The 21876-nt window shown below is 41.8% G+C and overlaps 1 protein-coding gene across 3 annotated transcripts in view; it reads right to left on the reverse strand.

Moving 5' to 3' along the window:
- MOXD1 (monooxygenase DBH like 1) overlaps positions 1–17620 on the reverse strand; it is a 151361-nt gene extending 133741 nt beyond the window's left edge. The window contains exon 1 of one of the 3 annotated variants that reach the window (XM_041746398.1): positions 17213–17620. In XM_041746398.1, the coding sequence (XP_041602332.1) occupies positions 17213–17476 (264 nt within the window). In that variant the 5' untranslated portion in view covers positions 17477–17620. The remainder of the gene's footprint in view (positions 1–17212) is intronic. The other 2 variants (XM_041746397.1, XM_041746396.1) reach the window with 2 other exon arrangements.
- Between the last annotated feature and the right edge of the window lie 4256 nt (positions 17621–21876).

Here is a 21876-nt window from a genome sequence, read left to right on the forward strand (position 1 = left end):
TTGTTGAAGTCAAACTCTCTGAGCTTTTATTTTGTCCTAACAGTAAAATGGGAATACCTATTTTTATGTATTTTAAAATACATATCTATTTTATGAACTTTGAAAGATAAAGAAATGAAACAGTAATTGGGGGGAAATTGCCTACAATGGTTAGTGCCCATGTAATGTTAATTTCCTTTCCCCTCTTGCAACATAGCTTGGTTTTTATCCGAAATATTTCCCTATACCATTTACCATTTTCTTAGATTTTACCATTTTTACCATTTTACCATTTGCCTACCTTTTACCACTTGGCCCTTACTAATATATTATAAATATATTACAAAACTCATGGTGCTAATTTTCATCACTTATAGAAGACACAAAATTTGTCTTAATTATACCAGTCTTTCCATACATTATGATATTTTATTTTTAAAAAGCCACAAATGACTGATTTAGAAATGCATGCTGAAACATTATTACAATTATTTTTACTAACATTAAAACTACATTTGAAGAAAGGATTGCCGTGCTTAGCAAAGGAAAGAAAGAAAGAAAGAAAGAAAGAAAGAAAGAAAGAAAGAAAGAAAGAAAGAAAAAGAAAACGAACACAAGAAAAAAAACCTTAAATTGTAAATGTCATACTCAAATGGATGGCATTTGGCATTTTTGTTCCTAATACCATTTTAAGGTAGCTATCAAGAATGTGTGTTAATTTGACATCCAGATATTTGCTCAAATCCATTATTGGTGATACACAGAGCCTAACTTTTTTCACCCAGTGACAATTACAACTCACTGAGTACATCCCATGCACCAGGCCCAGTTTAAGCATGTATTAATATATGCACACACATTAACTCACTTCCACCTTCACTTCAGGTCTGTGAGATAAAACTATTTTCCTATTTCACAGACGAAAATACTAAAGCAATAAGAAGGTTAAGCATCTTGCCCAGGATCACACAGCTGGTAAGTAGAAAAGCCAGTATTCAAAGCCAGACAGTCTGACTCACGTCTGTATCCTTCTTCACTGCTAAACACCGTAGCAGTCACTGCTGAAAAAGTATGGGTTAGTTTATATTTTTCTGTCTACAGAAAATATCCAAAGTTTTTGTTTGTTTTGCTTTGTTTTTGTTTTTGTTTTTAGATAAAATGTTACTTTTTCTACTGCTAAAGTTGGGGGCTATCAAAAAAATTATTCTGAGAATGAGTTGTAACTGTGAAAACTATTTTTTTAAATTTTTTTTTATTGGAGTTCAATTTGCCAACATATAGCATAACACCCAGTGCGCATCCCACCAAGTGCCCCCCTCAGTGCCCATCACCCAGTCACCCCAACCCCCTGCCCACTTCCCCTTCCACTACCCCTTGTTCATTTCCCAGATTTAGGTGTCTCTCATGTTTTGTCTCCCTCACTGATATTTTCACTCATTTTCTCTCCTTTCCCTTTATTCCCTTTCACTAATTTTTATATTCCCCAAATGAATGAGCCATATAATATTTGTCCTTTTCCGATTGACTTATTTCACTCAGCATAATATCCTCCAGGTCCCTCCACATCGAAGCAAATAGTGGGTATTTGTCATTTCTAATGGCTGAGTAATATTCCATTGTATACATATTGTGAAAACAATTTAAATGAAATATTCTTGTAATATTGTGATTTTCCCACTACATGGATTTTCAATGTGTAGATGAAATAACAATGTCTATAGACAACAAGGGTCAGATAAACTATGCCTTTATACTGAGTTCACATTTCACTACACAATTCAAGTAATCACAATTTTTGCAAACGAAAGGAATACAACACAAAAAGCAATCAGGTCGAAGAGTAGAACAATTATCCTAGTCTTGCAAATATGTTTCCAGATCCATTTGGATTCCATTTGGAATGGATCCATTCCAGATCCATTTCCAGATCCAAATAGTTATCCAGGTGCCTTTTCCCACCTCTTTGCTTTTGTTCACACTCTTCTTCTCTATCCCGCTTGTTCTCTTCCCCCCCACTGAGAAATCCTTTCCACTGACTCCACCCACTGAAACTTAACTCCATTGAAACACTTCCTTCTCTTTAAGACTCATGATTCTATCTCCTCTACGAAGCTTTCTTTGATTATTCCAACTGGAAGTGATCATTCCCTCTTAGGATCCTTATTCTCTTTCATTCCCATGTAGCCTGCAATATGTTCTAGACATAGAATTATCTTCTCAACCATGTGGAAATTGTCTGGAAATAGAAAGCTAATCTTACCAATACAGTTATACATTTGTACCTTTAATATAATTGTACTATAAACGGAACAAAAAGAGGGTGACAGATTATTTTCTCAATTGTTCTCAATTATACTTACATATGGTTAAGATCAGTATGGAATGTGTTTAACCAGTTGCTAGCATGGGTTTGAGTCTGCATGATCTGCCATCTGGCACTGAAATCTGGGAACATTGTTATGACCTTTTAGCCCCTAAATGGACATGAATCTTATGAAACTGACATCAGCATTTACTCAAAAAAGGTTTATGCATGCAACAGGCTCTTTGAAATCCTTTTATAATAAGAGGACATTCCCTACCTATTTTAAAGAAATAGGCCCCCCCAAAAAACCACAAAAAAATACCCCCAGATCTAAGAGAGAGAAACCGTGTTTCAGAAGGTTTTCTAATGTGAATTTATATCCTGAGTGACTTGCATATTGCAGATGTTTATTAAGTATGCATAATTTTAAAAGGAGGATCCTGCCTTTCCTTTTGTTAATTCTAAATAAGGGGATAATTTTGGAAATAAAAATAAGAACTCATCATCCAATATTCACAACTTAGTGGTATGGGAACAGTTTAACTTGAAGGGAATTATTCCCCAGTAGCACCTTCTTTCTTCCTTCAACTTGTATTGAGAAAATACATGAACCATAATCAAAAACAGTCTTAATTGTGTCGATATTTTACAATTAAAAAAATGTCACATTGGCAAACCTTAAAAGCACAATTAAGTGAGGCAAGGAAAGAAAAAGGCGAAAATAAATAAATAAATCTGGGTCTCAAATTTCCTATCATTCAACTATTCCTGCCAGTAGGAAGAAAAGAAGGAGGGGAGGGAGGAAAGAAGACATAAAAAAAAAAAAAAAGCAGATCACTCAAAGAACAGTCTTGAAAATCTTTCATGCAGGGCACCTGGGTTACTCAGTTAAGTGTCTGCCTTCGGCTCAGGCCCTGATCCCAGGGTCCTGGGATTGAGCCCCACATCAGGCTCCCTGCTCTGAGGGGAATCTGCTTCTGCCTCTGCCCACCTCCCTGTCTGTCTTTCATGAATAAATAAATTTTAAAAAAATCCTTCATGCAAATCAGCTAAACCTAAAAAGATATGCTCAGTGAGTTTAGAGGTTTCCTGACAGTTTGACAAAGGGATAAATGTTATTTGAGTGGATAATTACATGGAATCTTTATTTTGTACTATTATTTTCTTGGGAAAAAAAAAAAAAGAACTGCAGAATGAAATTGAAAATAAAACATGGACCAATTAGGAGCCCAAATACCAATAATATTACCTAGAAATCTATATTCACAAAACCATACTGTATAATTCTTATAAGATATTTATGATCACTTTTGGTGTATATCCTAGGATATCCTAGACCACTTTTACTCTCTGATTTTCACCTTTACAATTAGAACCAAGTGGCACCCCTTGCCCCCACTCCAAGTCCCATTTAGCAAATAGAGCCAGATACAGCACTACTGTGTATCCATCGTAAAGGCCATTCCTTAGCCATCACACTTTGGTGCTTGATATTCCAGAACTTTTAAATCAAAAGTAGGAATATTGATCACAACACAATCACACTCGCATTGTCATGACTGGATGCCACACCATTATAAAAATTTAATTGTATGATGTATATTGCATATATTACAAATTAACATAAAATACTGAGAAATAGCAGTAGACTCCAATTAAGTGTCATTAAACATGGACTTTATGAGGACAAGAGGGTTGAGGAGGATTCAGAGAATTGTGATTCTGTAGAGATTTTGTAAACATTTAAAAATAAAATTTGAAGATGTTTTTAGTATGTAAATATAAAAGCTGATATGCAGAAGTCATTCTTCTTTATATTTACTGATTTTTAATGTACTGTAAAGTGAAATGTGAAGTAATGTTACCCTAAATAAGTGGCTTTATGTGGATTTCAATCATATTCTACCTCAAACATCTACATTAAGATCAATTTCAATATGAATTGTCATTGAGGTATTACTGTTTTACCTTTTAAAGATAAAATATTTACCTGTTACCCTTGAAAATCTGAGTTGATAATTAGACTTCAGCAATAAAGTTAATCCACACTTGTGTTGTAATAATGGAACATGTTCCCACAGGATATTTTGTCTTTTGAACACTCTACTTTGAAAAAAATGATGAAATAGATCACTGAGATTTCAAAATGCCATGCGGCAACAGCAGTCAGTCATCATGAGCCTAATTTGGCATCTATCACTTGGCAGATAAGCAGGAGTCCTGACCGTGACTTTCAAACTAATATCCAAAAAGCTGGCTTTGATAATCTGTACGATTGCTACAACCTCTTCTTAAAAAAACATGATTACACAGAAGTTAAATTGGTTCTTACTCATTGTCAGGCTTTTTTTCTCTCTCTCTTGAATAAAATCTCTGCGACAGCAAAGAACTTTGGTGCTGTGTTAAGCAGGAAGAAGTGAAAACTCTTCTGGGTGTAATAAAAGATCTCAATAAACCTGGTTCAGACTGGAGAACCGAAATGTAAGCACAGCTGCAGGGGAACCTTGAGAAAAATGTTACCATCTGCCATCACTTTATTCAACAGGTGCTTATAGTTTTTTTTCTTTTTTCTGTATCTCAAGAGCCTTGTTACTTCAAACATTTCTGTTTGTTGTATCAATTTCTATAATAAATGTTATGGTGGTTTAATATCATTGATAGTGTAATAATCAATATTTTTGTGTTAAAGAAAATCTTTGATCCTACAAAATCATAATGTATAAACAAACTATATTAACAGGATCTTCAGATTTCAGCATAAGCTGTTTTTAATAAGTCATTTCTTCACTAATCCTAGAAATCGGAGTGGAATGTCAAAACAGAAGCGGCTTGCCTTCTAGAAACCACTTCAGATAAAACTGAAACTCTGTAGGTGTAATGATGGATCTGTTAAATAGCTACTGGAATGCCAAAATAGGAACGCTGTTAGTGTGCGTTCCAATGCAGGACCCACCTAAGCAATCTGTTCTTTAAGTGCCACCTTCTGAAAATACACATCCTGGATTTTCCCCTACAGCCAATCATCTCAGTTCAGTTTTTATGTAGAGTAATATAATACTTTGCTGTAATTATAGAATTATCAGAGACAAAATGTAAAATTAACATTTTTGACTCAAAGTCAATGATAAACTTCAATGGGAAAAAGACAATTTCAGATTTTATCATAGAAATAAGATGTTATTTTACCTTCATCCTATTCCTACACCTTCATTTTTTAAAATTTGATAACTACCTACCACTGAATGCAAGTAGTAAATTTTGAGAAAACTTCCTTCCTTCCTTCCTTCCTTCCTTCCTTCCTTCCTTCCTTCCTTCCTTCCTTCCTTCTTTCCTCTCTTCTCTTCTTTATCTTCTCTTCTCTTCTTCTCTCTCTTCTCTTCTCTTCTCTTCTCTTCTCTTCTCTTCTCTTCTCTTTTCTCTTCTCTTCCCTTTACTCTCCTCTCCTCTCCTCCCTTCCCCTCCCCTCCCCTCCCGTGTCCTCCCTTCCTTTCCTCTTCTCACCTTTCTTCCAACACATATTTCATTGAGCAACTATTATTCCCTAGCCACTCTTGTAGGGCTGAGGACACATGACAATACAGGATAGCAGACAAAGTCCCTACTATGATCAAACTTATAGTTTAGCTGAAGTGAGGGGAGAGCAGACAATTCAAAAATTATTTTAATAATATAACCAAAATGTTTAGATAATAAATACTTATAAGAGAATAAAACTGATTATAGAGACTGACTAGAAAGCCTTCAAGTTAAGTGATCAGAAAAGCCAGCACTAAGGCAATGATATTTATTCTGAGAAATAAACTACAATGAGGAGGTACCTCCTCCAGAGGAGGTACGGAGGAAGCAGATTCCAGGAAAAGAGAGAAGCTATTGAAAAAGACCTGAACGGAGGTATGTATCCAGTTCAATGATGCAAATAAAAGCTAGGGTGGCTGAACTATATAGTGTCCAGGGATCAAAGGAGGCCCCAGATCTTGTGATACCTTACAGGGTAGTGTACAGAGTTCAAATTTAATACTAAGCCTATATAAAAGTCATCTGAGCTTTAAGCAGCAAATGACATATTCCGATTGACATGAATAAAGAGAGTGTGTGTGTGTGTGTGTGTGTGTGTGTGTGTTACTGTAGAAGATGACAAGAGGCATAAGAGTGGTGGTCAGAAGACAGGAGTCATGGGGTACCTAGGTGGTTCAGTCAGTTAAGTGTCTAACTCTTGGTTTCAGCTCAGATCATGGATCTGTGTGAGATCACGACTGCACAAGCATGTGTGAGCGCTCACTCTCTCTCAAATAAATAAATAAATCTTAAAAAAAAAAAAAAGGAGACAGGGGTCATGCAGTGGTCCGGGTGGTCTGCACTTGAGTAATAGTAAAACAAAGGGAAGTGGGCAGGTTTTAGATTTAGCTTGGAGGAAGAGCCAACAGAACCTAAAGATGTGTTTCAAATGTGGGGGTGAAGGAAGGAGCAGAAAAAAGAGTGACTCCTAAGCTTTGACTGGAGCTACGAGGAGGTGCCACTTACTGAGACTGGGAAGGCTGGGAAAGAAAGAGGTTGAAGGTGAATGAGGTTAAAGTTGAGGTGAATACCTAGACAGTCTTCCCTGGAGTGGGAAAGTTGGGGGACAGGGACTATGTGGACTGGGAAGAGTCAAAATTGTGCCACGACCAAGTTTCAGAAACTCACCAACTTCACACTCCGCTTCTCTCATGAAGCCCTCCAAATTCTCCTTCTGAGTATATACAAGTCACAAAGCATTCTTTTTCTTATTTCCTTTTACAGATTTCAGATACACATTCACTATACATAATTTGAATATACTAAACACATGGTAGGGAGATGAAATATTCTCACACCCCCTGTTAACGGTACCGTGTGCACCTGTCCACAGAGACAGGACAACTTTTATTAACAGGGTAACAGCGTAACAGCATTGACAGTTTCCAGTATAGTTGCAATATCTTCTCTTCTACTGAGTTCTTGAATAACTTGAAAGTATGAATGTGGAATAAAGTTATTTTCAGCATCACACTAAAGCTGAAACAACCTGAAGGACACCTGATCCTAGCTCCCACCAAAGGAGGAATTCTTTCAAAAATATTTTTTTTTAAAGATTGACTTATTTATTTGAGGGAAAGACAGCAAGAACTCGGGAGTGGCAGAAGGAAAGGGTGAGAGTGAATCTCACACAGATTCCCCACTGAGCACAGAGCCCAATGCGGGGTTCGATCTCACAACCCTGAGATCACAAGTCGAGCAGAAACCAAGAGTCCGATACTCAACCAACTGTGCCAACCAGGTGCCCCTCTCAAAAATATTTTTAAAGAAATGATTACACAGTATTTAATAACTTTAGTGAAAAGCTCATGAATTTACAACTTCACAAGGCAATGCATTTGATTTTAAGACCTCTCATTATCAGAAATGCATTTGTTATACTGAGCTAAATAAAATCTTCTACCCTTTAATATATTAATTGAGTCTTTTTTCTTCCTTCTGGAGCCTGTACTCTTGAGGAGTACTGTCCACTATTTCAGAAACAATGATCACATCTTTCTAATCATTCTTTCTCCAGGCAAAACCTTGACAGCTGTTTCCCATTACCCAGGGAACCCCAACTTCCAGAGATTTCAGTCATGTTTGTAATCCTCTCTTAAGATCTCTTAAAAATGTTATTCTAGAACTTATCTTCTGATATGATTACCCTAGTACAGAGTACTCTGTTGCTATTACCTCCCTTGATGTTAACAGTAGAGTTTATAGGCTAATGTTGCATCTGTGTTTAGCCAGCACATATTCTGAGTTTAAAATGACCTAATATTTATTTATTTATTTATTTATTTATTTTTTAAAAATGACCTAATATTTAGAACGTTTCCATATGAATTCCCATTAAGTTCAACTTTCCACACTTCATATATACACAACCAATTTTTTAACCAAGTGTTTACTCTATTTGTATTCTCAGCGAACTTTTAACTTTTAATTTCCTTTCATTATGTGAATATATCACTGTCTTTGAGTCCTCATCCCATAGTCTAATGTAGCCAGTCTGTTATCAACATATTTTGGGTCTGAATGTTTAAATATCTATGATTATGCCTAATTCAACTTTAGTAGTCCACCTCATACAAGAAATGAGAAACCTTGCCAGTTATCTTACTGTCATTCAGATATACCATTTATTTAATACTCCCACTACAAGTCCAGCAAATCAAATGCAAAAGAAAATGCAGTCTTGTCAGTATCACTGTGTTTATTGAAACCATGCTGGTCTCTAGTCATTAATGATGTCAAAGGATTCATAAACCAATTGCTTACAATTTTTCCTCAAATTTTCAATATCCCCCATTGTTACATTTAGCTGACACCTTTTCTCCAAGTTGAAAAGCTACCATATTTGTCTCCATGTCATCTCCTGATAATTCTGACATTTCACTGATTGCTTGATTATAATAATCTCTTGTATTCAAGCACTTTCAATGTGCCATATACCTTGCTTAAGGTATTAAGATATTCTTTAGATATCAAGAGTCTTTTCTCCATAAAGGAAACGGTCACTTAGAGAGGCTAAGGAGTTTTCCAGGGACCACACATCCAATAGGTAGCAAGAAGTGCGAGGATACACACCAAAAATTCTTGCTTGTAAGTTATATTGCAGGCATTTTTTGATGACCTGCCAAGCACACGAAACTGTTGTTCCTGGTACCTCAGGAAGATGTGGCAATGCTGACAGTCACCAACTTGTAAATGTTCCATCCATGCCCTAGTAAAATACTAATTATCTACCACTCCCGCTACTTTTCCTCTTTCTCCCTTCTGCAGTGATAGTGTTAGGGCATATCAGTGCTTATTAGTAATTTGGGGAATGGAGGGAGGAAAGGAGAAGATATCTATTTACATAATTAGAAAGACACTTGAGAATTTTTCCAAATACAAAGGAAGTCCATTGTATTACTGTTAATTCTAATAAAAGATTTTAAAGTAGAACATTTCTCATTTCTCTTGGCTTAAATACATGCTGAAAATTATCTGGAACTTTCATTTATTAATGTTCCTTTGATGCCCTGTAGCCATATATAACTTACAAATTTTAGACTCTGTGTGGGCGGATATTCCTGTTGCCTAGAAATACAGCAGCTAGAACCAACTGACAAAAGATGTATAGAAATGATAGCTATGAGGAGGAGAGAGATTTCTGGCTCAGTATATGTTTAAATACACCACTACCCACAGTCCTTCCATTGCTACTCTTGTTTCAACATGTAAATCTGAAAAAATACTTAGAGTTATCAATAACTTTGTCAAGCTCATCTCAGAAGTATTTCCATTTTAGGAAAATCCATTTTATTCTTCTATTTGATAAGACAATTGTCAGTATCCAAACATATGATAGCCCTTGCTTCAAATACCAAACTTCAAAACCACTCTGAATGGCTTTGTATAGAATTGTCCTTTGCATCGCCATGCCGAATGCCTGAAATCTTCCAAGTTTCAGTTGACCTGACTCCCATCAAAGAGCCTGAACACATAAGGTCAGTAGTTCCCAAGCATGTCTGCCGAGCAGAATCACCTGGGAAACTAAAATTTATTAGTGCCTATGTCCACCCCCTGAGATTGTATGAGATTTAATTGGCATGGGGTCAAGAGGGTGGTTACCTGGACACTGAAATTTTTTAAAGACCCCCCAACTGATGCTAATGAGCAGAGAAGTTTGGGAACTTCTGGCATAGGAAGTATCTTTTCCAAGTCCTCAGTTCTCTATTAGCCCTGCTGTTCATCACTTGACTGCAATCTGCCATAGCATGAAACCATCTTGGCCCCGTCCAAAGGGACTTGAATGTTCAAAGTATTAGGAGGCCTAGCTTCTACATGGTTTCATCTACCATGAGTTTCCTTGTATGAGTGAGTTTCATTGCATGAACTTTGCAAGGGGAAAAGGGCAGCAATTTAGTTTTATCTACCACACTGAGATTTCTGAGTTTTAGTTTAAAAACTGCCCAAAAGATAGAAATCTTCTGCAGGCACATATGTTTTGCTGATCTAGCTTCTCCAAGGTCTTTAGCTCCCTAATATTACTGCTGATGAGAAAGAATACAGTGTATAAGAGAAAAACATTCACACCTAGAATTAAGAAAGAAACTTCTATAAAATCACCAAGTCTCTAGATCAAAGCTTGAAAGACTCTAGTTGAGCTTACTAAACATCTGTGTAGCAATGCCACAGAAACAAAAAAGAGAGCTCATGTGGTTCAGACACATTTGTTAAAACATTAATTATATTTCTTCCAGGTAGGTAGAGTCCTATGTTCAAGGTCACTAACTTCTTTGATGCACATGCCAGATAATCTTCTTCAGAGTATATAATATTTTGAGTTGTAAACACTATGATTAATCTCCAAAGACAACCTTTAAGACTTGAGACATTTGTTTTCCTTCAGGTCTTAATTATAAGTATACTGTCTGGAATAGCCACATGATTTCTCCTTATTACATCACTCTATTTCATTTCTCAGCACTTTCTGGTATTTTTCTTTATGTATTTATTTGTTTATCCCCCACCAAAATGTGAGTTCCATGACACCACTGACTTCATCTGACTCAATGCTATGTCCCTAAGATTTGGAACTGTTCAATAAAAGTTCAGTCAATATTGGTTTAATGAATAAATGACATTCCAACAATCATGGCCCATAGGTAAGTGTTTTACTCTGTCATGAGTCACAAATGATCCCCCTTCTGTGTGACCTGGAGCTTAAGTTTATATCTATAAAATGGGAGAAATAAGACGTTGACTTCACAGGGCTATTGTGACAATTATGTGAGAGTCCACACTTTAAGTACTTATCACAGTGTATGGCATGTATGGAGAACTTGAGGAATGAAAAATCATATCATAGAAATGTATATCAATGACATTTCTAGTGGGACAAAAGTAGGAAGATAAATACTATGACTTTATTTTACCAATCTGTTTTAAGATATATTTTATTATACACGTTCTTTCACTATGAAGGAAAAAATTGGAATATGTTTTTATGTTAGCTACTGCTTCCTTGCAGGAGAAGAAAGAACTGCAAATTGGGACTCAGAGGAAATGAATCCAGGCTGCTGATCTGTACGGCCTCAAGCAGCTGTTTAATAGGTACATAAGACTCAGTAAAATTGGGGGTGTGGGGAAACTTACGAAACTTGAGAGGAATCAACTGAACTCTTGAGTTTTTTCTTTTTTTAAGTTTTTTCATTTTTTAGCAATCCCTATACCCAACATGGGTTTCGAACTCATAACCCTAAGATCTAAAGTCACATGTTCTTCAAAAGAACCAGGCGGACACCCCTGAACTCCTGAGCTCTTAAGAGCAGTAAGTAAATACACAAAATAGCAATATTTAACTTGTAAAGGCAATAATTGTTCAAAGTTTTTCTCATAATTTTTGGCTACATGAGGTGAATAGGAAAGACCTCAATAGCAAATTAAGTCTGATCTATACACTATTTATATGACACTAGATATATAATTCCAACTTTACAGTTAACAAAAGTTATGCATTTTAAGTTATTTTTGCAGAATTCTCTGCTATGTGCTATATGTTACCCTTATGCTACCCTTAGCATTTTTTTTTAATCTACTCTAGAATGTAACAAGTTTTAAAGACACAGTTTAGGAAGAGGTTTCCTAGAGAAACAACTTTCTATTTAAATGTTGTGAGGCATCCACATGCACAATTTTGTCTCTTTTTTTTTTTTTTTTTTTTGTACGGATCAAACATTTTCAGAAACATTCATATAATTAATTCATTCCTTCTGCCAGCAACTTTATTGTAATAGGGCTCTATTACAAAAAAATGAATCAACAAGCCACCATTCACGATCTTTGAAGCAGACTCTCCCTTCCCTTCCAAGAATCCAGAAATTTGTCATTGGTTGTTTGAAGTCTTGAACTTTGTTGGTCAATCCAGGTGCAGTGTTCCCTTGGCTCCTAGGTCGGCCCTGCTTCCTCAGGCTGGCATTGTGAAACCATCTGCCATGCCAGGGAGAACCACACAGCTGAAGAGTATCATCGTGTGCCGAGCATTACACTGGCTCATGTGTCCCTATTACTAATGCACAAAGCACGAAGCTTGGAGAGGTCCCTCTGTCATCTGGAAATTGGGGTGGGGGGGGGCATAATCTGAAGATTTATAAATATCTCTTAACAAAGCCCCAGCTGAGCTGTGTCTGGGTTGTACACTCTCTTCATCTTTCCCTTACAGCTTTTCAATTTGCTTTCCAAACATTTTTTTGTTGCCGTTGGCTGGGGTGTACTTAAAAGCAGCACATCCTTACCACAAAGAATGCTCACTGTTTTCTGTGATTTCAAATCACAGCAGAATTTCCAAGTACTTCCTCGGTGAACAGCCTATGGGCAATTACCCTGCTGCTAAAGACTTATTTCTCATCACAGAAATGTTTCAGTTTTAGAGACAGCCAAGGAGCAAGGCTGTAACAAATGATGACATATGTTTCAGCCTCCATTCACTAGCAATTTCTACCCCCAAAGGATGAGTGAATCAATTTTTGTGCAAATTCAACAGGCACATCCAACAATGCTGCCCTCTTCTCTAATTCACACAAACTAGGCATTCATCAACCCGGATTATTTGCTTCAAATGGGTACTCACAGTTGCTAAGTGGCTGGGGTGGGGGGTGGGTTTGCACTGTGTCAAAAAGGGGCAAAGTACAAGGAGAGGACATGAATCCATCAGAGAAGTGAGAGTTAATTCATTGAGACAAAATACTGAGGTTTTCAAAAGCCAATGCAAGAGGAAAGACTGCTTCCCACCCCCACCCCTGGCAATCCTGTGAAAGACAGTGCAGAAATGACCTCAGCAGCATCCCAGGAGTCACATCACCCCAAGTAAGAGCCTCTCCACAATAGTAGATCTGATAGATTATACTGAGACAGGCTTCACTTTGCAACCACTTTTCTTTTTCTTTCCCCATTTGATTGGACCTGGTTATATACCATTTGAGGAACTACCTTCAGACTGGGTCAGTGGGTTGCAAATTGTGCAGGGCAAATTTCCATAAAGCCTCATCTCTGGGTATACTTTTCAGGGTGGCCAAGCCTATTGCCTTGGGGCATGGAAATCAGAATTTGATTTTTCACTCCACAAGCCTAGAAGCAAATGTCACACAGCCCTTTGGAGGTATTCTCATTGGGTCCAACCCTGAATTAGTGACTGGCACCACCGAAAAATATGGGGTTGTAGGAGCTTCAGTAGTCTTTATTGACAGAGGAGTATGGAATAGGAGAACTAACTGTTCACTAACTCCTTGTGAGTGGTGTGAGAGAGTGTGTGTAAAAGGAAAGAAGGTGAATAAGTAAATATTGCCTCCCGACCTCAGTGGTGTCAAGAGAGAGTAGATGCATGTGGGTATGAACTCAAAGGTGGAGCTAGGAAGGAGACTGTGATAAGTTAGTGGGGATGGCTGTGGAGGCAAGTATTTTGCAAAGATGGCCACACTCACATATTTCATTCCCCTGTGACCTCCTTATGACGTGACACTGAGGTGGAGTCTACGTTACCCCTTGAATCCAGTGAGATGCAACTACTACGAAAATGACTCAAAGGCTAAGTTATAAAAGCCTGCTCTCCAGTTCCTACCTGGGACTCTCGAGATATTCACCACTGGGCCCCAGCCACTCAGCTGTGGGAAGCTGAGGGGCAACATGGAGTGGCCACGTTCCCACCACAGTACCAGCTGAGACCCCCAGCCAAGAACCAACAGGAGCTGCCAGTCAGGCAAGTGATTGAGGGAGCCTTCTGATGATTCCAACTATTCACCTTGGAGTAGACATCAAGTGAAGTAGAGATCTGTCCTCAACTAGCCCCTTCTCAAGTTGCACATCTGTGAGCAAACTCAGCGTCACTATATAAAGTGACCATGTTTTAGGGTGTTCTGTATACAATAGATTACCCAAAAAATGGGCAAGGTCTCCTTGGACACTGGACATTTCTTGGCACAGAATAAGCTGGGCCTGAAGAGAAATGGGACCTGCCTCTCTGCCTTTCATTGTTTTTCATAATTTGGGTTGATTCTTTACTAACCTTAGCTTTTTCCCTCTTGGCTCCAGATTAAGCTGTCCATGGGCTATTACCACACTAAAACTTTGTGTATACATGTGCTCTACATGGTGCTTTCTACAAACTTGAATTGTGGCCAGTATTTCGTAATCAGATTTTACTTACACATATCTAAATTTCCATCTTCTCTCAAGAAAAGAGCAAAAACAAAAGATCTGCCAATAGCTGATTTGCATTCCCACATAACAGTAACTCAGTCACAAAAACTCTTTTTTCCTTAATCCTCTCTAGGATCTGTTGTGTTGCATCAAGCCCATCAATCTTTTATACTTGCTATCTGACCTCTACAGGCACTTGGGTTTGTGGCACCTATTCTAACCAACAATTCTCTACTGGTTGATTTGAATTTATTCTCACACAGTTATCCAGAAGTTAATATCTATTGAAAAGAAAAGTTTAAGACAATCAGAAAAATAGAAGTCAGGATAATAGAAAAAATATCTGAAGGTCAAGTTTTTATAAATTAAATAAGAAAGGAAGACATAAAATATATGAAGAAAAAGCTTCGAGGGGAGGAGAGGTGACCCAGATGTCAACATAGGTTATTATCATGCAGGCTGATGCCATCTCCAACCACAGGCAGTGGCTGCCCATGCCTGGATACCCTAGAAGCCAATGCTTTGTCTTGCAAAGTTTCTTCTCACTGGGAGTAAAATTACATGAAACCCAAAGTCTACTAATTAAATCTCATACACTGGTTAAGAACCCTGTTCACCTTTTGGTATAGTTGCTCAGGATATCCTTATCACACCACTGTAGGAAAACTCTCAAATTAGTAGTTTCTAGAGAGAAGATTCAATTTCAAGTTTTGGAAAATCACCTAGCCTGGATGACCCAGCTAAACTGATACATTTTATTTTTGGTGACTTTCATTTTGTTAAAGAGGTTTTTTAATCAATTTTCTTTCTATGTGACTGGCTAGCCTAATTTTTAGTGTATTTTATATGTCCTAGAGTGAGTAGGATTAAGGAATGGGAACAGTAAAGGATGTCAGTCCACTAAGAAAATAATTATCATTTATGGATGAAAATAAGGATTTTATTTCCTTAGGAATAAAAATGGAGGGAAGAATCCTATTTCTTGCTCATTAACTATATTGAGAAAATGACCATTCCTAAGGTTTATCTCACGGTTGGTAGATACTCCTTGATTACTTTAAGAAAAGTTCTATGGCTCAAAGTCTATCCAAGGGGCACTTAGTTAATTTTCATGCAATTTTTATGAAGAACCACCAGCAATATGAAAACACTCTGTAGTTTAACTGTCTGTTTTTGTAGTGGGCCAGTTATAGCATGTTGAAACAACACTCTACTGCTGGTCTTTCATTTGATATCAAATTGGATGGGCTTTCTAGAAATGCTACTCTTTGGGGAAAACAGTATCAAGTTATCTTTTAAAGTATATCCTGTTTTGTGACATTATCATAGTAAGATTTTCTACGTCCCTTTCAATGAAAGATGCAAGGACAATTAACTGGGGATATTACCTTCCCCATCCTGAACAAACATAAAACAAACAAAAAGACCTGGCTCCATTATGTACTTAAATAAGGCATTTTCTTCTTCCTTATCAGAAGAGAGTTCAGTTATTCAGCTAGTGAGGCCCGTATTTGGAATCAAATTCTTGGTTTACAAATTTGATGTCCGAAATGCTGCCGCAGGAGGAAATTTATACATTAATGACTTCAACAAAGCAAAAATCCTCATAAAACTTAATTTTATTGGAGTTGTAGAATACTTATTTGGGGAAGAAAGGATTAGTTTATGGAAAAAAAAAAAACAGACAACAGGATGGTTTTGAAGTTTTTATTACTGTCGTTTTCTTAGTGCCAGAATCAGGGTTAAAATTGATGGCATCTTAGCCAGAAAGTTGTGGAAATCAAACTCACAAGTCAGGAATAAAATTACTGAGAAAGGCACTTTGAAACCCATCCGGTGCATTGATATTAACACCATTAAAACCTTAACACAACGCCGTAACACCAAGGAGTTTTCATTTGGAAGAAGAAACTTTTAGCAAAGGGCAGTATTCGGGGATGAATTCTTCAAATAACAAAGTATAGTCACCACAATGTCATGTAACTGTGGAAAAGTGTCCAAAGGTTGTCAAGATCAAATAAACGAAGATGTCTAAGCACCTAATCATCCTGGTTTTCTCACCGTTCTCGCCCCCCCCCCATACCTATGAACAGGCAACCGCGTCTACTCCACGCCGTCAGCCTGACTGTTAGCTATCAAAGTGCCTGAAACGTTCCTCCACTTAATAGAGGATTTTGCCTGGGGACCTCTAAGTTCTGCAGATCTCGGAGTGGGCACAGCAGAGCTCCCAGACGATTCTTGGGGGCCTCTCAGCCCTGTCTCAGAGGGGGCAGCTGACCCCAGCCCCGCCCGGGGACTCCGGGGCTGCAAGGGCTCGGGATCCCGCGGCTAGACCGCGAGGCGGCGGAGCGCGGAGGTCACCGGTCCCCCCAGGTCCCCCAGGTCCCCCAGGTCCCTCCGACCCCGAGAGCCGTCCCGTCAGGCCCCCGAGGGTCGTCCTCCTTTCCTAGGGAGGAACGGGGTGCGCGAGTGTGCATGCGGGGACCGACGAAGTGGGCGCTGGGCACCCGCGGAGAGCCGCCCGACGTCACCGGGCTCAGCTCCCCGGGCAAGCCCCCGGCCCGGCGGGAGGCGGGAGACCTCCAGGGGAGCGCGCGGGTCTGCACCGCGGGGCGGCGGGGCCGCGGCTTCCAGCCTCCGGGCGGAGGACACCGGCGGCCCCGCGGGCGCCTGCACTCGCGCCGGTCCCGGAGGGGGCGCGCTTACCTGCAGGTAGGGCCGCCCCTGGGCCACCCCGCCCACGACGATGTCGGCCGCGGCCATGGCCCCGGTGGGCGAGAAGCCGAAGCCCACGTAGCCGGCGGTGCGCACCTCGAGGCGGAAGGCCAGCCGGCCGCCCCGGGGGCCCCAGCTCAGCCAGTACTCGCCCTGGGGGTCGAGGACCGTGTGGTGCGGGAGGGCCCGGCCCGAGCCCCCCGCCGCCGCGCCGGGGAGCAGCGCCCACAGCAGGAGCAGCGGCCACCAGCACATCCTCGGGCGCCGCCGGCCGCAGGCACCTGGGCCGCGCCGACTGGGGGAGCGAGGAGGCAGCTGGGCGGGGCGGGGGCGGGGCGCAGGAGGCCTGGCCCCGCCCCCGGCCTGGCCCCGCTCCTCGGCCTGGCCCCGCTCCTCGGCCTGGCCCCGCCCCCGGCCTGGCCCCGCCCCCCGGCCTGGCCCCGCCCCCCGGCCTGGCCCCGGCCCCGCTCCTCGGGCTGGCCCCGTCCCCGGCCAGGCCCCGCTCCTCGGCCAGGCCCCGCTCCTCGGCCTGGCCCCGCTCCTCGGCCTGGCCCCGCTCCTCGGCCTGGCCCCGCCCCCCGGCCTGGCCCCGCCCCCCGGCCTGGCCCCGCCCCCCGGCCTGGCCCCGCCCCCCGGCCTGGCCCCGGCCCCGCTCCTCGGGCTGGCCCCGTCCCCGGCCTGGCCCCGCCCCCCGGCCTGGCCCCGCCCCCGGCCTGGCCCCGCCCCCGGCCCGCCGCCAGAGGCTCCACCCGCCCGCCGCCCGCCCGCCCCCGTCCGCGGCCCCGTCGGCCCGTCGGGTTTCCAGCGCGTCCCGCTGCGGCCCCGCACGCCGGCCCTGGTCCCCGAGGTCCGGGGGGGCGTCTCCGGGGGGGAGAGTGCGGTGCGGGGCGGATGAGGCCGGAGCCGGGAGGAGCGGCTGATGGGCGTCGGCGGGCTGAGCCGGGCCGGGCGGGCGGGGCGTGAAGGACCCAAGGGGCCGTCCTGGGCTCGGCGGAGGGAAAGTGCGGGAAGTGGCGGCCGGCGCCCAGCTGGACCCCGCACCCCGGGCCTCCGCGCCGTCGCGCCTGCGCCCGGGGTCCTCCGGGGACCGTCCTGGCCCGCGGGCCCGCTCAGCTCCCCGGGGACGTGGCGCCCGCCCCCACCCCCACCCCCACCCCACCCCCACCCCCACCCCCACCCCCACCCGTGGGAGCCGCGCGGCCGCAGGAGCCGCACCTGGCGCCCGCCGTCCTCAGGTCTGTTCGGTCTGGTTTTGAGGGACGAAAAGTGCCGCCAAAGTACGTCGGCATCGGGGGACAGAGGGGAGCGTCCTGGGAGCCAGGTGATGCTGCACACCCTGCCCTGCTGCAAGTCCGGCCACGGCCACGGCTGCAAAGGGTGTTTCTGACTGCGCCGCTTTACCTCCAGGACGCGAATTACCCAGGGTGGCGACTCTGAATCACTTTCTTCAGTCATGTATTTGTATTCTTCTGCCCTATTTCAAAAAAAAAGTTCTAAGGTGGCTCACAGACACACAAACAATACAAAATAGAAAAATAATAGAGGGTGTCAGATGAAAAATTAGAGGTAAGAAGAATATGACTAATACGCACTGTTTACTCTGGATTTGGACGCTCCATTCAAGGCCCCTGCACGTCCTGTTCTCTCTTCAAGTCATGGGGTCAGCCCGCTTTTTCTTCCTCCTGTCTCTTTCCCCAGAGCTTTTCCAGAGCTACCAGCCTGCATCCAAACTGTGCTCCCGAGGGCTCGGGCACTTGTCAGCACGTCTGGAAGGCAAGCTGCGGGGGGATGGGCTCCCCGGGAGTCCAGGAGCGACCTGAGAAGGGACCACCCTAGGGAGAGAGGGCGTGGAAATCTACAGGCTTGCCAAGACCACAGGCCAGCAGAGAAGAGGGCGATAATGCCTGAAAAGAAGGGAGGCAAGAGTCTGAACTTTCAGGAGCCACAGAGCGCACTGTCCTGACACGCAGAAACCCAAGAGCTGCAACCTTGGAGCTGAGTTTCTACAAGCACCAGGTCTTGGCTGTTGCTGCTGGCCCCAGCCATGAAGAGAACAGGAATGTGGAGAGAGAGGAACAAAATGATGTACATGGAGGCCAAGAGGAACGGGTCTTGGCACCATGTGAGGCATATTCACCACAGTGGGCAGGATTTTAGGGGAGCTCGATTTTTCCAGAGCAGTCAAAGGCAAACTTCCTGCTTTGTGACCCTACTTGTATTCCTAGCAGGGAGGAGCTTGGAACACATAGCTACATCTGCTTCCTGAGGTTGATTCTGTGAGTCCTAAATTCACATCTAGAACCTGCCCCTACCTGCCACCTCCCTATTTATTTTTATTTCTATTTTTTTTAAGATTTTATTTATTTATTCATGAGACACACAGAGAAGCAGAGACAATAGACAGAGGGAGAAGCAGGCTCCCCGCAAGGAGCCCAATGCGGGACTGGATCCCAGGACTCCAGGATCACGACCTGAGCCAAAGGCAGACACTCAACCACTGAGCCACCCAGGCGTCCCCCCGCCACTCCAAACGTTTAATGATCTAGCTTCACCTGTCATTCTCACTTGACTCACTCCATGCCCTCTAGACACATGAAAATACCTCTAGAATTTTCAAAAGAGAGCCCTAGTGTTTCACATCATGGTGGCTTTTCAGATTGCTCACTCTGCCACATTTGCCTTTTCTCCCCTCTGTTCTTTGAAGTATTTTCTGATCTTTCCTCATATACTTCTGCCAGGTAATATTGGCCTCTCCATGGTGGTGTTCATGAAATGTTCCATCCAGACCTCATGATTGCAGCTCTAACACTTCTGTGTTATGTGTCTGTGGATATGCTTGTTTTCCTCTATTAGCCTCTCTAGATGAGGAACCGCTTCTGATTCCTGGCTGTAAATGCATTGCCTAGAGTATGGACTAGCACCAATAGGTGCTTAATAAACATTTATAGAAAAAGTGAAAAAAAAAAAAAGAAAAAGTGAATAGATGCACTTGCAGATCCTCCTAGAAGCATCCTCTTTACGAAGTTGGACAGTGGGGAGAAAGCTTGGTCTCCAGATACATTGAATGTTCTGCTCTGCATTAGTATTGAAGCAAAATTAGGAAAGAAGACCACACATAGATACACAAAAGAGAAAGTCTTAAATGGCTCTTATTATTTCAGCAAGTAAAATAATTGAATGTGAAGCTACTGTCTTTTGTTTGTCTGTAACTGACATAAAAACACCCTGAATGCTCAAGAAATATTAAAAATCATAAAATTGTCTTGAGATGAGGTCAATAAACAGAACATTATTAGCATAATTCATGTGCAAGAGACCACTGTGCTTTGGTCTGAATTACTCCTGTAAATGCACACAAAAGAAAAATTTTATATAAATATGGTGGATAAGCTGCCTGAGTTCCCTAAATTGACACCAACTGCCTACTCAATTGCACAGAGGATTCACTTTCTAAATTTGGAAATTAATTACTGTATAACTGCTTGTCTTAAATTTGTAAGGAAAGCAAGAAGAAAGCATAAGTCCATTAAAAACTTGGGCCATATGTGGCAGAGAGGAGAATGAAATCACCAGTGGTAAGGGGTTTTAATTTTATTATTATTTTTTAAATGATTTTATTTATTTATTTGTGAGAGAGAGAGAGAGAACAAGCAGGGGAGAAGGAGAAGCAAATTCCCTGCCAAAAGGGAATCCGATGCAGGACCGTGGGATCATGACCTGAGCCAAAAGCAGACATTTAGCCACTGAGCCACCCAGGCACCCCTCAATTTTATTATTTTTCTTTTTTTTTTTTTTTTAAATGTTTCTTTTTTTTTTTTTTTTTTTTTTTTTTTATTTATGATAGTCACAGAGAGATAGAGAGAGAGGCAGAGACACAGGCAGAGGGAGAAGCAGGCTCCATGCACCGGGAGCCCGACGTGGGATTCGATCCCGGGTCTCCAGGATCGCGCCCTGGGCCAAAGGCAGGCGCCAAACCGCTGCGCCACCCAGGGATCCCTTTTTTTTTTTTTTTTTTTTTTATTTATAATAGTTATTATTTTTCAAACTAATGTTTTTGTAAAAATGATAGTTGCTTCTTAAAGGAAAAAAGTCAGGAAATGCAGGGAAGTATGAATAAGAAAGTAAACTAAAAAGATCACCTGAAATTCCACCATCCAAAAATAACCCATGTATGCATTCCGAGAACATCATTCTGGAATTTTGTCCCATTAAAGTCTTGGAGGACAGCCTGTTGGACAAGAATTTGCAAAGAAGCAGGTGAATTAATTTTGGAAGACTCCATTTGAAATAAACAAGCGCTAAACATGCCAGTTACAATCCCATTTTTTTAAGGTTTCTTCTCACCACATGTATCCAAAAAAGCAACAGAACAGACAAAACTAGAGAGTCAGCAAGGTTACTCAAGTAGAGAACATTCAACCAAATTACTCATTCTTAAAATGAATCATTTTCTCACACTTTTCAATCAGGAATTTTCAATGTCGTGTTTATTTTGAATCCTCACACATTCTGATACACAGCTTGAGCTCAGCCCATGTGACTACCATATACCGAGCTTCCTCACCTTCCTACCCTCTGCTGCAAAGTTTATTTATATTTCCACGGTCATCAACTGCAAGGGGGGACAGGATTTCGGAAAAAGGAAAGCCCAAGAG

The sequence above is a fragment of the Vulpes lagopus genome, chromosome 2 (genome assembly GCF_018345385.1).
Source record: "Vulpes lagopus strain Blue_001 chromosome 2, ASM1834538v1, whole genome shotgun sequence".
In the NCBI taxonomy this organism is placed as follows: domain Eukaryota; kingdom Metazoa; phylum Chordata; class Mammalia; order Carnivora; family Canidae; genus Vulpes; species Vulpes lagopus.